The 13,606-nt window shown below is 41.6% G+C and overlaps 1 protein-coding gene across 2 annotated transcripts in view; it reads left to right on the top strand.

The window, feature by feature from the left end:
* LOC133615315 (eukaryotic peptide chain release factor GTP-binding subunit ERF3A) overlaps nt 1–11,157 on the top strand; it is a 42,604-nt gene extending 31,447 nt beyond the window's left edge. For both annotated transcript variants that reach the window (XM_061973829.1, XM_061973828.1), the window contains 4 exons: nt 1,681–1,854; nt 1,943–2,032; nt 5,763–5,931; nt 10,729–11,157. In XM_061973829.1, coding sequence (XP_061829813.1) covers nt 1,681–1,854; nt 1,943–2,032; nt 5,763–5,931; nt 10,729–10,781 — 486 coding nt within the window. In that variant the 3' untranslated portion in view covers nt 10,782–11,157. The remainder of the gene's footprint in view (nt 1–1,680; nt 1,855–1,942; nt 2,033–5,762; nt 5,932–10,728) is intronic.
* The last annotated feature ends 2,449 nt before the right edge of the window (nt 11,158–13,606 follow it).

Raw genomic sequence — 13,606 nt, forward strand, 5'->3', positions numbered from 1 at the left:
CATATGAAACTGGTGGGGTTCGGTACCTCCAACAAGGTTAAGAACCACTGCACTAGAGAAAAGCGCTATATAAATATAATTCACTTCATGCTTTAATAGAGCGGCTTTTAGAATTTCTATTTATTTGAAGCATTTTCTTTCCCAATGTGAAAGAGCCGTGCATGAATTCATATACTTCAAATAATTTCTGGGCCTCTGATTTTTCCCTTACGTGCAGACAGTATTTGTACTTTTTTGTCTTTTTTTGTCCGTCCATCCATCCATCCATCTTCTTCCGCTTATCCGAGGTCGGGTCGCGGGGGCAGCAGCCTAAGCAGGGAAGCCCAGACTTCCCTCTCCCCAGCCACTTCGTCCAGCTCCTCCCGGGGGATCCCGAGGCGTACCCAGGCCAGCCGGGAGACATAGTCTTCCCAACGTGTCCTGGGTCTTCCCCGTGGCCTCCTACCGGTCGGACGTGCCCTAAACACCTCCCGAGGGAGGCGATCGGGTGGCATCCTGACCAGATGCCCGAACCACCTCATCTGGCTCCTCTCCATGTGGAGGAGCAGCGGCTTTACTTTGAGCTCCCCCCGGATGACAGAGCTTCTCACCCTATCTCTAAGGGAGAGCCCCGCCACCCGGCGGAGGAGACTCATTTCGGCCGCTTGTACCCGTGATCTTGTCCTTTCGGTCATAACCCAAAGCTCATGACCATAGGTGAGGATGGGAACGTAGATCGACCGGTAAATTGAGAGCTTTGCCTTCCGGCTCAGCTCCTTCTTCACCACAACGGATCGATACAGCATCCGCATTACTGAAGATCTCACCATCCACTCTTCCCTCACTCGTGAACAAGACTCCGAGGTACTTGAACTCCTCCACTTGGGGCAAGATCTCCTCCCCAACCCGGAGATGGCACTCCACCCTTTTCCGGGCGAGAACCATGGACTCGGACTTGGAGGTGCTGATTCTCATCCCAGTCGCTTCACACTCGGCTGCGAACCGATCCAGCGAGAGCTGAAGATCCTGGCCAGATGAAGCCAACGATCCTGGCCAGATGAAGCCAACAGGACCACATCATCTGCAAAAAGCAGAGACCTAATCCTGCAGCCACCAAACCGGATCCCCTCAATGCCTTGACTGCGCCTAGAAATTCTGTCCATAAAAGTTATGAACAGAATGGGTGACAAAGGGCAGCCTTGGCGGAGTCCAACCCTCACTGGAAACGTGTCCGACTTACTGCCGGCAATGCGGACCAAGCTCTGACACTGATCATACAGGGAGTGGACCGCCAAAATCAGACAGTCCGATACCCCATAGTCTCTGAGCACTCCCCACAGGTGAAATGGTCCTAAATTTAATTAATTACGATTCTCAAACAGAGACCCTGACTTAAATGCCGTTTACTAAAAAGCATTCTTTTCCCCAGTGTGACAATTTTTGCTATGCCTCAAGAATTTAATCGTGAGCGCTGTAAAATCTAAAAACCTTTAGAGGGCAGTAAAGGACTGGCACAAATATCGCTCCTATTTTTTTCATTCGAAATGATTTAGCCCTCCTTATGAAATTGATTTATTTTCGAAATTCACAAACTTTTGAAAGATGACTCATTTTATTTTTATTTTAACTATTAGAAAATTGCCCCTTTTGTATCATAAGTTATCCTTACTTTCTAAACATGATTGTCATGATTCCCCCCAGCACAATGTGGAGGTGTTGAGCCTCTTGTCAGATGACGTGGAGACGGATGATGCTGCACCAGGAGAAAATCTCAAATTAAGGCTGAAGGGTATTGAGGAGGAGGAGATCCTTCCTGGGTTCATCCTGTGTAACGCGGAGAACCTCTGCCACTCTGGACGCACTTTTGACGCCCAGGTCAGTGAACACGTCGTGTGGACCTGCAAACCAGATTCAGTTATACAAATAAGTGGATTTGTGACGTCATATCTACTTCACCTTCCAGATTGTCATCATCGAACATAAATCTATCATCTGTCCTGGTTATAATGCTGTCCTTCACATTCACACCTGCATCGAAGAAGTGCAGATTACGGTAAGACCTCAGCAGGGAACAATTGATTGGCCGCCACTTTCATAAAAACAAGTATTTTTGTTGTTGCCGTATTTAACTCAATTAACCACTTCCTCAATGTGACCCAATGCTAAAACCCATCTAAATATTCCTTGCTTTATCTGATCTTAACCAACGCTCCACGCAAGTACTCTGATACTGGGGTGTTTTGTCAATGACCTGAGTGATTATTGTACCACCACAGCTATAAAAAAAACCTGTAAGCTTCCAAAATCAAACGCAAAAGTGATATTAAAAACTGTTGTCTCCCAGCTTTTATAAACGACTAAGCTGCGTTTCAGTGGAACGTCGTTGCTTCAGTTAATTATGTAGAGATGGCGTTAGAATAGGGCTGGGCGATATATCGATATACCCTATTTTTCGGACTATAAGTCGCTCCGGAGTATAAGTCGCACCGGCCGAAAATGCACAATAAAGAAGAAAAAAAACATATACCGTATTTTCCGCACTATAAGGCGCACCGGATTATTAGCCGCACCTTCAATGAATGGCATATTTCATAACTTTGTCCACCAATAAGCCGCCCCGGACTATAAGCCGCGCCTACGCTGCGCTAAAGGGAATGTCAAAAAAACAGTGAGATAGGTCAGTCAAACTTTAATAATATATTAAAAACCAGCGTTCTAACAACTCTGTTCACTCCCAAAATGTACGCAAATGTGCAATCACAAACATAGTAAAATTCAAAATAGTGCAGAGCAATAGCAACATAATGTTGCTCGAACGTTAATGTCACAACACACAAAATAAACATAGCGCTCACTTTCTGAAGTTATTCTTCATTCGTAAATCCTTCGTCTTCGGTGTCCGAAGTGAAAAGTTGGGCAAATTTACGATCCACTGGCAGATGTTGGCGTCGTCTGGCGCTGCCTCCTCGTCTTAGTGAAGGTGTGTTCGCCTTCTGTCATCCATTGTTCCCACGCAGTTAGCAGTCTAGCTTCGAATGCCCTGTTGACACCAATATCTAGCGGCTGGAGGTCTTTTGTCAATCCACCCGGAATGACGGCGAGTATTGAATTAAGCGCGTAAGCGTGTCTCTCAATGTGCTGTTATGAGCTAGCAAATATAACAACTACACTACCCAGCATGCAACGATAGTTACGAGCATGCGCGGTAGCCCTGAGAAGCGTTGTATGCTGGCAGTTAGAATGTGGTTATGAGCACGCTGTGAGTAAACGTTGAGAACTCAGTTAACACGCCTCGTCTGCATTATTTATAATTAGACAGACAACACACTTAATAGGAGCCATTTTGGGGTCTTTACATAAACACACAAATGGAAATGAAACGTCACATATCCCAGCATGCACCGCGCGCTTCTTCTACGGGGAAAAAAGATGGCGGCTGTTTACCGTAGTTGCGAGACCTAAACTTTATGAAAATGAATCTTAATATTTATCCATATATAAAGCGCACCGGGTTATAAGGCGCACTGTCAGCTTTTGAGAAAATTTGTGGTTTTTAGGTGCGCCTTATAGTGCGGAAAATACGGTATACGTTGCACTTGAGTATAAGTCGCATTTTTGGTGGAAATGTATTTGATAAAAGCCAACAGCAAGAATAGACATTTGAAAGGCAATTTAAAATAAATAAAGAATAGTGAACAACAGGCTGAATAAGTGTACGTTATATGAGGCATAAATAACCAACTGGTATGTTAACGTAACATATTATGGTAAGAGTCATTCAAATAACTATAACATATAGAACATGCTATACGTTTACCAAACAATCTGTCACTCCTAATCGCTAAATCCCATGAAATCTTATACGTCTAGTCTCTTACGTGAATGAGCTAAATAATATTATTTGATATTTTACGGTAATGTGTTAATAATTTCACACATAAGTCGCTTCTGAGTATAAGTCGCACCCCCGGCCAAACTATGAAAAAAAACTGAGACTTATAGTCCGGAAAATACGGTACTATTGAAGATCTTTACTCCTTCTCAACTCTGTGGTAATGTTATTTTCACAAAATACAACCAATAATGTTAATGTTAAATCTTACTTGTGAAAAGTAATCCCCCCGATGCCTATTTTCAACAGTCTGCTCATTTGAGCAGGAAAACGCTGAACACCAGCTTTTGTTTTCTACCTGTCAACTGTCAGTTTAGGCTGCTCGAGGGCGTATACGTATGTGACGTATGTAAGAAGGTGCGCTTGTTTTACGTCTCTGTGAGAAGGAGAGACAAGAAAGAGTGAGAAGAGCCTGTAGTGTAATGCCCGCAGCTAAAAGCAGCCATGTGAGAACATATACTTGAATATCACGATATAGTCATTTTCTATATCGCACAGAGTCAAACCTGCGATATATCGATATATCGCCCAGCCCTAGTACACATGCACGCAAATTGGATTACACGCGCACAGGTTGAGAGACACGTTTGCAAATAATTTTGCTGCAATAATACTTAAAGACAATGCTTGGGCCAGGGCTTGAAAAACAAAGACCGAGGTTGACTGGACCAGCTTTTCCCAGGTTAGAAATAAAGATACTTCCCTTAGAGCAAAGTCTGATTTTTACCTGAATTAATGCAAAAAACATATACATAATCCCAAAAAGTTTTGGCAAACCATAAAGCTTCTTTAAATCATGTGACAACAAATGACTTGACAAGTTCTTTAATTACACAATCGGGTACTTTTGTCTGATAAGACAGCCATGTCAAATGATTTCATTCCTGCTGGATACTTGTTTGAGTCGTTGAATTCTCAATTGTCAAATGTTTGTCTGACTAGTGGTAGTATAACATTCATACCGCAGGCTGTATAGACCCATCACCTGCACTTTTGAGTTCACATCTGTATCAGTGTCTGTGAAGTAAACGGTGCACTTCAGAACCTGGACACAAGTAAAGCAACAGGACCTGAACAAATTGAAAATTGTTTTCTTAAAACTGGCTGCTGATTTTGTTGCTGAGTCTCACTCACATATTTTTTACCAAAGTATTACAAGTAAAGAGCATTCCAAAAATCTGGAAATCTGCTTTTGTTCTTCCTCTGTCAAAAGGGGTTGAACCCACAAATGTAAATAACTACAGGCCAATTTCTAAATGGTGTATTTTACCTAAATTGTTTGGGCGGATCATCAGTAACCGGCTAAAGGATTTTTTTGAATCAATCACACCGGTGTGTGTTTACATATATTATATTATATATTATATTATATTATTATAGTTTAGTTTAGTTTATTATTCTTCGGTCAATGGTCAACAAAATAAACAAACAGTTGTACATTCATAGATTGAAAATGAAAATGTTGCAGACCGAAACTAAATATATACAGCGGCTTGTAAAAGTATTCATACCACATAGTATATAATTTATTGAAATTTTATGTGAAAGACGAAAACAAAGTGGTAAACTATTGTGAAGTTGAAAGAAAATTCTTAAAATCTTAACTTATTAACTTTGTAACTGCTTTGTGACATGTTCTGTTGACCTTCTGGCCAGGTCACCTAACAAAGATCTTGATCTCAAAGGGTTCTTAACGAATAAAGGTTGAATTTGTGAATTAATCAAATTCTTGTGCGTTGTTTGAATGAAATACAATGTCAGACAATATCAACTAGTTTGGTAAGGAGAGAGGTGATGCAACAAAACTTGCACCAGGTATAAATTGAGCATGTACACATTTTTCATGCAGTTTATAGATTCCAATGTTTTGTGATTCTGTTCACCTCTGCAGGCCTTAATTTGTCTGGTAGACAAGAAGACAGGAGAGAAGAGCCCGACGCGGCCGCGGTTTGTTAAACAAGATCAGGTCTGCATCGCACGCCTGCGCACGGCTGGAACCATTTGCCTCGAGACCTTTAAAGACTTTCCTCAGATGGGACGGTTTACCTTACGAGATGAAGGTAACTCCACATTGCACTCTTAGCAAAAAGTAGTGACTCTTTTTACAGTGGTGACCTCTTGGGGTTGAACAAAATGTCTCCCCGCACACGAGTCCTCTTCGCTTTGCATTTGTAAATCAATTTCCCTAAGGAAGTACAAATCATACGTTGAATGGCCAAGCTGTTGACATCATAACATCGTTATTTTACAGGAGAGGCCATTGGAAACATTTGAGCATCCTAATGGCCATAAAAGTGCCAACAAAAAAAATCCCTGCTTTTAACTCTTGCTACTGTTTTCATGACAAAGCTGTAAACTTTGCCTCAGTAAACACAAGTTTAAAATAAGGATGGGAATTTTAGGTTACTGCTCAATACGTACAGTAATAATATTTTAATATTGACAAGCTAATGTTTCAACTTCAGAAGAAATTACCAATGCAATAGATAGTAAAAAATGTGCGGCAGCAGTGTTTATGGATCTAACTAAAGCATTTGACACAATTAATCACAATATTTTCATCAAAAAACTAGAACGATACAGCATCAGAGGGTTTAGTCTTAAAGGGGAACATTATCACAATTTCAGAATGGTTAAAACCATTAAAAATCAGTTCCCAGTGGCTTATTTTATTTTTCGAAGTTTTTTTCAAAATTTTACCCATCACGCAATATCCCTAAAAAAAAAAGCTTCAAAGTGCCTGATTTTAACCATCGTTATATACACCCGTCCATTTTCCTGTGACGTCACATAGTGATGCCGACACAAACAAACATGGCGCATAGAACAGCAAGCTATAGCGACATTAGCTCGGATTCAGACTCGGATTTCAGCGGCTTAAGCGATTCAACAGATTACGCATGTATTGAAACGGATGGTTGTAGTGTGGAGGCAGGTAGCGAAAACGAAATTGAAGAAGAAACTGAAGCTATTGAGCCATATCGGTTTGAACCGTATGCAAGCGAAACCGACGAAAACGACACGACAGCCAGCGACACGGGAGAAAGCGAGGACGAATTCGGCGATCGCCTTCTAACCAACGATTGGTATGTGTTTGTTTGGCATTAAAGGAAACTAACAACTATGAACTAGGTTTACAGCATATGAAATACATTTGGCAACAACATGCACTTTGAGAGTGCAGACAGCCCAATTTTCATCAATTAATATATTCTGTAGACATACCCTCATCCGCTCTCTTTTCCTGAAAGCTGATCTGTCCAGTTTTGGAGTTGATGTCAGCAGGCCAGGGAAGCTAGGGTCGATATTCTTCTCTTGATCATCTTCGGGACGGTGTGAGCCAAGACATCCAGGGGGTTTAGCTCGCTCGTCTGCGGGAACAAACTGCCGCCATCGCTTGCCGTGCTACCGAGGTCCTTTGTCCCTGAATTGCTCACACACTCCGGCAGATTCAATGGGGGTCTGGCGGCAGATTTCTTTGACTTTATCGTTGGAAATGCATCTGCTTTGAGTGTCGCAGGATATCCACACATTCTTGCCATCTCTGTCGTAGCATAGCTTTCGTCGGTAAAGTGTGCGGAACAAACGTCCAATTTCTTGCCACTTTCACATCTTTGGGCCACTGGTGCAACTTGAATCCGTCTCTGTTCGTGTTGTTACACCCTCCGACAACACACCGACGAGGCATGATGTCTCCAAGGTACGGAAAACAGTCGAAAAAACGGAAAATAACAGAGCTGATTTGACTCGGTGTTTGAGAAAATGGCGGATTGCTTCCCGTTGTGACGCCACGTTGTGACGTCATCGCTCCGAGAGCAAATATTAGAAAGGCGTTTTAATTCGCCAAAATTCACCCATTTAGAGTTCGGAAATCGGTTAAAAAAATATATGGTCTTTTTTTCTGCAACATCAAGGTATATATTGACGCTTACATAGGTCTGGTGATAATGTTCCCCTTTAAACTGGATAAGAAGTTATCTAACGCAGTGGTCGCCAACCACCGGGACGCGGCCGCCAACCACCGGGCCACGGCCCGGTACCAGTCTGTGGATCGATTGGTACCGGGCCGCACAAGAAATACATAAAAAAATAAAATAATTTATTTTTATTTTTTAAATCAACATAAAACACACAAGATACACTTACAATTAGTGCACCAACCCAAAAAACCTCCCTCCCCCATTTACACTCATTCACACAAAAGGGTTGTTTCTTTCTGTTATTAATATTCTGGTTCCTACATTATATATCAATATACAGGTAAAAGCCAGTAAATTAGAATATTTTGAAAAACTTGATTTATTTCAGTAATTGCATTCAAAAGGTGTAACTTGTACATTATATTTATTCATTGCACACAGACTGATGCATTCAAATGTTTATTTCATTTAATTTTGATGATTTGAAGTGGCAACAAATGAAAATCCAAAATTCCGTGTGTCACAAAATTAGAATATTACTTAAGGCTAATACAAAAAAGGGATTTTTAGAAATGTTGGCCAACTGAAAAGTATGAAAATGAAAAATATGAGCATGTACAATACTCAATACTTGGTTGGAGCTCCTTTTGCCTCAATTACTGCGTTAATGCGGCGTGGCATGGAGTCGATGAGTTTCTGGCACTGCTCAGGTGTTATGAGAGCCCAGGTTGCTCTGATAGTGGCCTTCAACTCTTCTGCGTTTTTGGGTCTGGCATTCTGCATCTTCCTTTTCACAATACCCCACAGATTTTCTATGGGGCCAAGGTCAGGGGAGTTGGCGGGCCAATTTAGAACAGAAATACCATGGTCCGTAAACCAGGCACGGGTAGATTTTGCGCTGTGTGCAGGCGCCAAGTCCTGTTGGAACTTGAAATCTCCATCTCCATAGAGCAGGTCAGCAGCAGGAAGCATGAAGTGCTCTAAAACTTGCTGGTAGACGGCTGCGTTGACCCTGGATCTCAGGAAACAGAGTGGACCGACACCAGCAGATGACATGGCACCCCAAACCATCACCCAACCATGCAAATTTTGCATTTCCTTTGGAAATCGAGGTCCCAGAGTCTGAAGGAAGACAGGAGAGGCACAGGATCCACGTTGCCTGAAGTCTAGTGTAAAGTTTCCACCATCAGTGATGGTTTGGGGTGCCATGTCATCTGCTGGTGTCGGTCCACTCTGTTTCCTGAGATCCAGGGTCAACGCAGCCGTCTACCAGCAAGTTTTAGAGCACTTCATGCTTCCTGCTGCTGACCTGCTCTATGGAGATGGAGATTTCAAGTTCCAACAGGACTTGGCGCCTGCACACAGCGCAAAATCTACCCGTGCCTGGTTTACGGACCATGGTATTTCTGTTCTAAATTGGCCCGCCAACTCCCCTGACCTTAGCCTCATAGAAAATCTGTGGGGTATTGTGAAAAGGAAGATGCAGAATGCCAGACCCAAAAACGCAGAAGAGTTGAAGGCCACTATCAGAGCAACCTGGGCTCTCATAACACCTGAGCAGTGCCAGAAACTCATCGACTCCATGCCACGCCGCATTAACGCAGTAATTGAGGCAAAAGGAGCTCCAACCAAGTATTGAGTATTGTACATGCTCATATTTTTCATTTTCATACTTTTCAGTTGGCCAACATTTCTAAAAATCCCTTTTTTGTATTAGCCTTAAGTAATATTCTAATTTTGTGACACACGGAATTTTGGATTTTCATTTGTTGCCACTTCAAATCATCAAAATTAAATGAAATAAACATTTGAATGCATCAGTCTGTGTGCAATGAATAAATATAATGTACAAGTTACACCTTTTGAATGCAATTACTGAAATAAATCAAGTTTTTCAAAATATTCTAATTTACTGGCTTTTACCTGTAGATCAATACAGTCTGCAGGGATACAGTCCGTAAGCACACATGATTGTATTTTTTTATGACAAAAAAAAAACATAATTCCACGACATAGTGAATTTGCAAACAACTAAAATTATACACAAAGCAAATTATAACCTTCCTTCCTGGCTGCTGCCCTTTTATAAAGTGACAGGTGATCAGATAAACGCGCCCAGGTGGGCCATCTACGCACCTGTCGCCGATCTCGGAGCCGGCCCCGGCACACCTCGCCTCGCTGCAGGTCCGCAGGCCACGCCCCCTCACAATGAGTAATAAATGTTTCTTGCCTAAATTGTCAATAAAATTTAAGGGCAAATGAAAATACAACTTCACCACTTTAGTCATATTTTTGCACTGAGGAAACTTCTGTAAAACTTTAGCTCCAGACTACTTCTGTTTGTTTCATATTGTCAATAGTACCACAAGTGGTGGAAAAGTGTATTACAACTGAGTACCGTACGGAACGCAGCTGAGAAACCAACATTTTTCGGGGGAACTCACGGCCCAACAATGGTTAAGAAACACTTTAGTAGATGACATGTAAACACTGGACTCACTAAGGAACATGACAGCACATTATAAAAGAATAACTATCGTAAGGTTAAGTATGTATCGTCACAGTCCTACCAGTCGCAAACAATCAATATTACCCTTCCATGGTTTTGATGATCTGTTTTATTGTTTTTTTTCTTTTAGAAGAAGTGTGGTCTTATGATGCTCACTGAGCTGATCTTTTGTCTCGGGACATCCATTATTGTAAAGCAAAAGCAAACATTGATCAACTCTAGGGACCCAGCAAGAATATTTGTAATGTTGGAAGTATTTACACTCCGATAATAAATGTCTTGGTTGTTAAACTAATTCACACAAATGTCATCCAAACATGTTTCTACTGCCAATGAATGCTACAAACTTGTAGTACATTCTAAAGCTAAGTCAATGATTTTAATGTCAGTCATGGACCCAAAAGTCATAAGGTTTGTGTGCTTCACAGGTAAGACCATCGCCATCGGTAAGGTTCTGAAGCTGGTTGCTGAACGGGACTGAAGACGCAGTTGCACAAGAGTCCAGGTCAGAAGGAGGGAGGGGTGGTCTGGGCGCAAAGTCACCTCCCTCTGACACTGTTGAAGACCAGCTTCAGAAAAAACAAACTTTTACGATACAGAGAAGTTCGTTTTTAAATAGAAGAAATCCAAGAAGTCCACACAAGTCAGCTTTCTCATATTGAGAGCTCAGCTATGCCATTTCTGGGTAAGCCAGCCCTCCACCTTTCCCCGCCTCCCAAATCTAGTCTATTCACAACGGCATTTTGTTTTTGTTTTTTCTTCCTTTTTATGTTGTTGCTGTATTAATGACCTCAACAAATGACAGATGTTATCTGTGAACAGATGTGGACCACCATTTTTGCTTGGATTATGACATATCATAAAAACGCTGCAAAAAGTTTGAAAGCATTCCACCAATTGAAACCAAAATGTCTATCATTGGTGTCCATGTCTCACTTTTACCCAGTTTTTGTTTTTTTGTGGCGTTCTGGCTGTCTGCTTGAGCTTGTCTACAAGATATTAAGCAAACAACTATGACAATAAAATATTTGAAAAAAAAATGCTCATCCTTTCAAAGGTGGCTTTGTAGGATACATACCTGCCAACTACTCCGGTTTTCCCGTAATTAGTACGGTTTTCATCAACCTATTCCGGGTTACGGTTGCAGTGATGAAAAATATGTTTTTTCATTAATTAAAAAAAAACATTTAAAAAAAAGTTTTATTCACGAAATCGCGTAACAACAATGACAATCGACACTGCTTCCCGTAACTTCCTATCGAGCCATTCCGAATGCCATGCGCGAGGCTATTTACAGCACCGCTGCCAAGCACGAGGCACCAGTTGCCATTGTTTCCAAACGAGCGAACGATCATGGAATCAGCCGGAGAAAAATCGCAAACGAGTCTTAAACCGAAAAGAAAACTGCAGTGATTCCGTGAAGAATATTCAAAAGCCTATCCGGGAATAATTATCCGTTCCAAAAAGGGTGAAAACTACGCAAATTGCACCTTGTGCAGACAAGATTTTTCGATCGGACACGGAGGAATTAGCGATGTAAAAGACCACGTTGGGACAAAAAAACACAAGTCTAATGCCGTTGCTAAGCGATACAAGTGGAAAACTTTCAATGTTTTTCGTCGCCCAAACAGATTCTTCGGATGTGATAAATGCCGAAGTTTTATTTACGGAGGCAATAATTGAGCATGGACTTCCAATCGCACTGGCTGATCACAAGGTTGACAGGATAACTGGCATTAACTGTCAAAATAATTTCAAACTATTGAAGTTAGCTTACAGAATAAACATGTCAATCAACCCATATGATTTTTGCTGTAATATTTTTGTTTTGAAAAGTCACTGTGACTGATAGAAAAGTGATGGTTTTAGCAACATTTTAACCTGTCTGAATGCTAATAATCATTTTATATTATATTAATCCGCCGGCATGTCCACGAAAACAGTAAAAACACATGAAATCAAGAAAGAACGCAAAGCACTTAGAGGGAAATTGTACTTTTTTTGGGAATTTTGCCTATCATGACAATGGATATTTTTTAATGCATTCTAAATATGGAATAAATGTGATCAAAAGTTTGCTTACAATGGAGCCTATAAAGCTCGATTGAAGTGGTATGATGTAAGTATATAAGGAATGTAACGGGCACATTTATAATAACATTAAATAAGTACCGTATTTTCCGCACCATAAGGCGCCCTGGGTTAAAAGCCGCGCCTTCAATGAACGGCATATTTCAAAACTTTGTCCACCTATAAGCCGCCCCGTGTTGTAAGCCGCATCTAACTGCGCTAAAGGAATGTCAAAAAAACAGTCAAATAGGTCAGTCAAACTTTAATAATATATTAAAACCAGCGTGATGTGGGCGCGCATGGAGTCGTATATCAACATGGACGGAGCTGCGTGAAGAAAGCCACCCGGCCTCTTCGCGTAAACTTAAACTTACCTTAACCACTCGCTCATCTTTTCTTCATCCATCCCTTCGAGTTAGCTTTTATGATGACGCCGGCTGGAAAGGTCTCTTTTGGCAAGGTCTTCCTTTTGAATATCACCATGGGTGGAAGTTTCTGGCCATTAGCATGGCAAGCTAGAACCACAGTGAAGGATGACTTCTCATTCCCTGTGGTGCGAATATTCACCGTACGTGCTCCCGTTGTATCCACAGTGCGGTTCACAGGAATATCAAAAGTCAGTGGAACCTCGTCCATGTTGATAATGTTCTCTGGCCGGATCTTTTTTTCAGCTATCTTGTTTTTACAATATGCACGGAAAGTAGCCAGCTTTTCTTGAAAGTCTTTAGGCAGTTGCTGTGAAATAGTAGTCCGTGTGCGGATGGAGAGATTGCGTCTTTTCATGAACCGGATCCCTGTCGTTTAGTAGGAGCCATTTTGTGGTCTTTACAGATGTAAACACACAAAGGAAATGAAACGTACGTAATATCCGCACGCTTTTTCTTCTTCTACGCTGGCGGGTGGTTGCTTACAGTAGAAGAAGAAGCGCTTCCTGTTCTATGGGGGCGGGTGCTTACCTTGGCGGTTGCTTGCGTAGAAGAAGAAGCGCTTCCTGTTCTACCGGGAAAAAAGATGGCGGCTGTTTACCGAAGTTGCGAAACCGAAACTTTATGAAAATGAATCGTAATATTAATCCATATATAAAGCGCACCGGGTTAAAAGCCGCACTGTCAGCTTTTGAGTAAATTTGTGGTTTTTAGGTGCGGCTAATAGTGCGGAAAATACGGTAGGTACCGTATTTTTCGGAGTATAGGTCACACTGGAGTATAAGTCGCATTTTTTGGGGAAATGTATTTG

The sequence above is a fragment of the Nerophis lumbriciformis genome, linkage group LG22, assembly GCF_033978685.3.
Source record: "Nerophis lumbriciformis linkage group LG22, RoL_Nlum_v2.1, whole genome shotgun sequence".
In the NCBI taxonomy this organism is placed as follows: Eukaryota; Metazoa; Chordata; class Actinopteri; order Syngnathiformes; family Syngnathidae; genus Nerophis; species Nerophis lumbriciformis.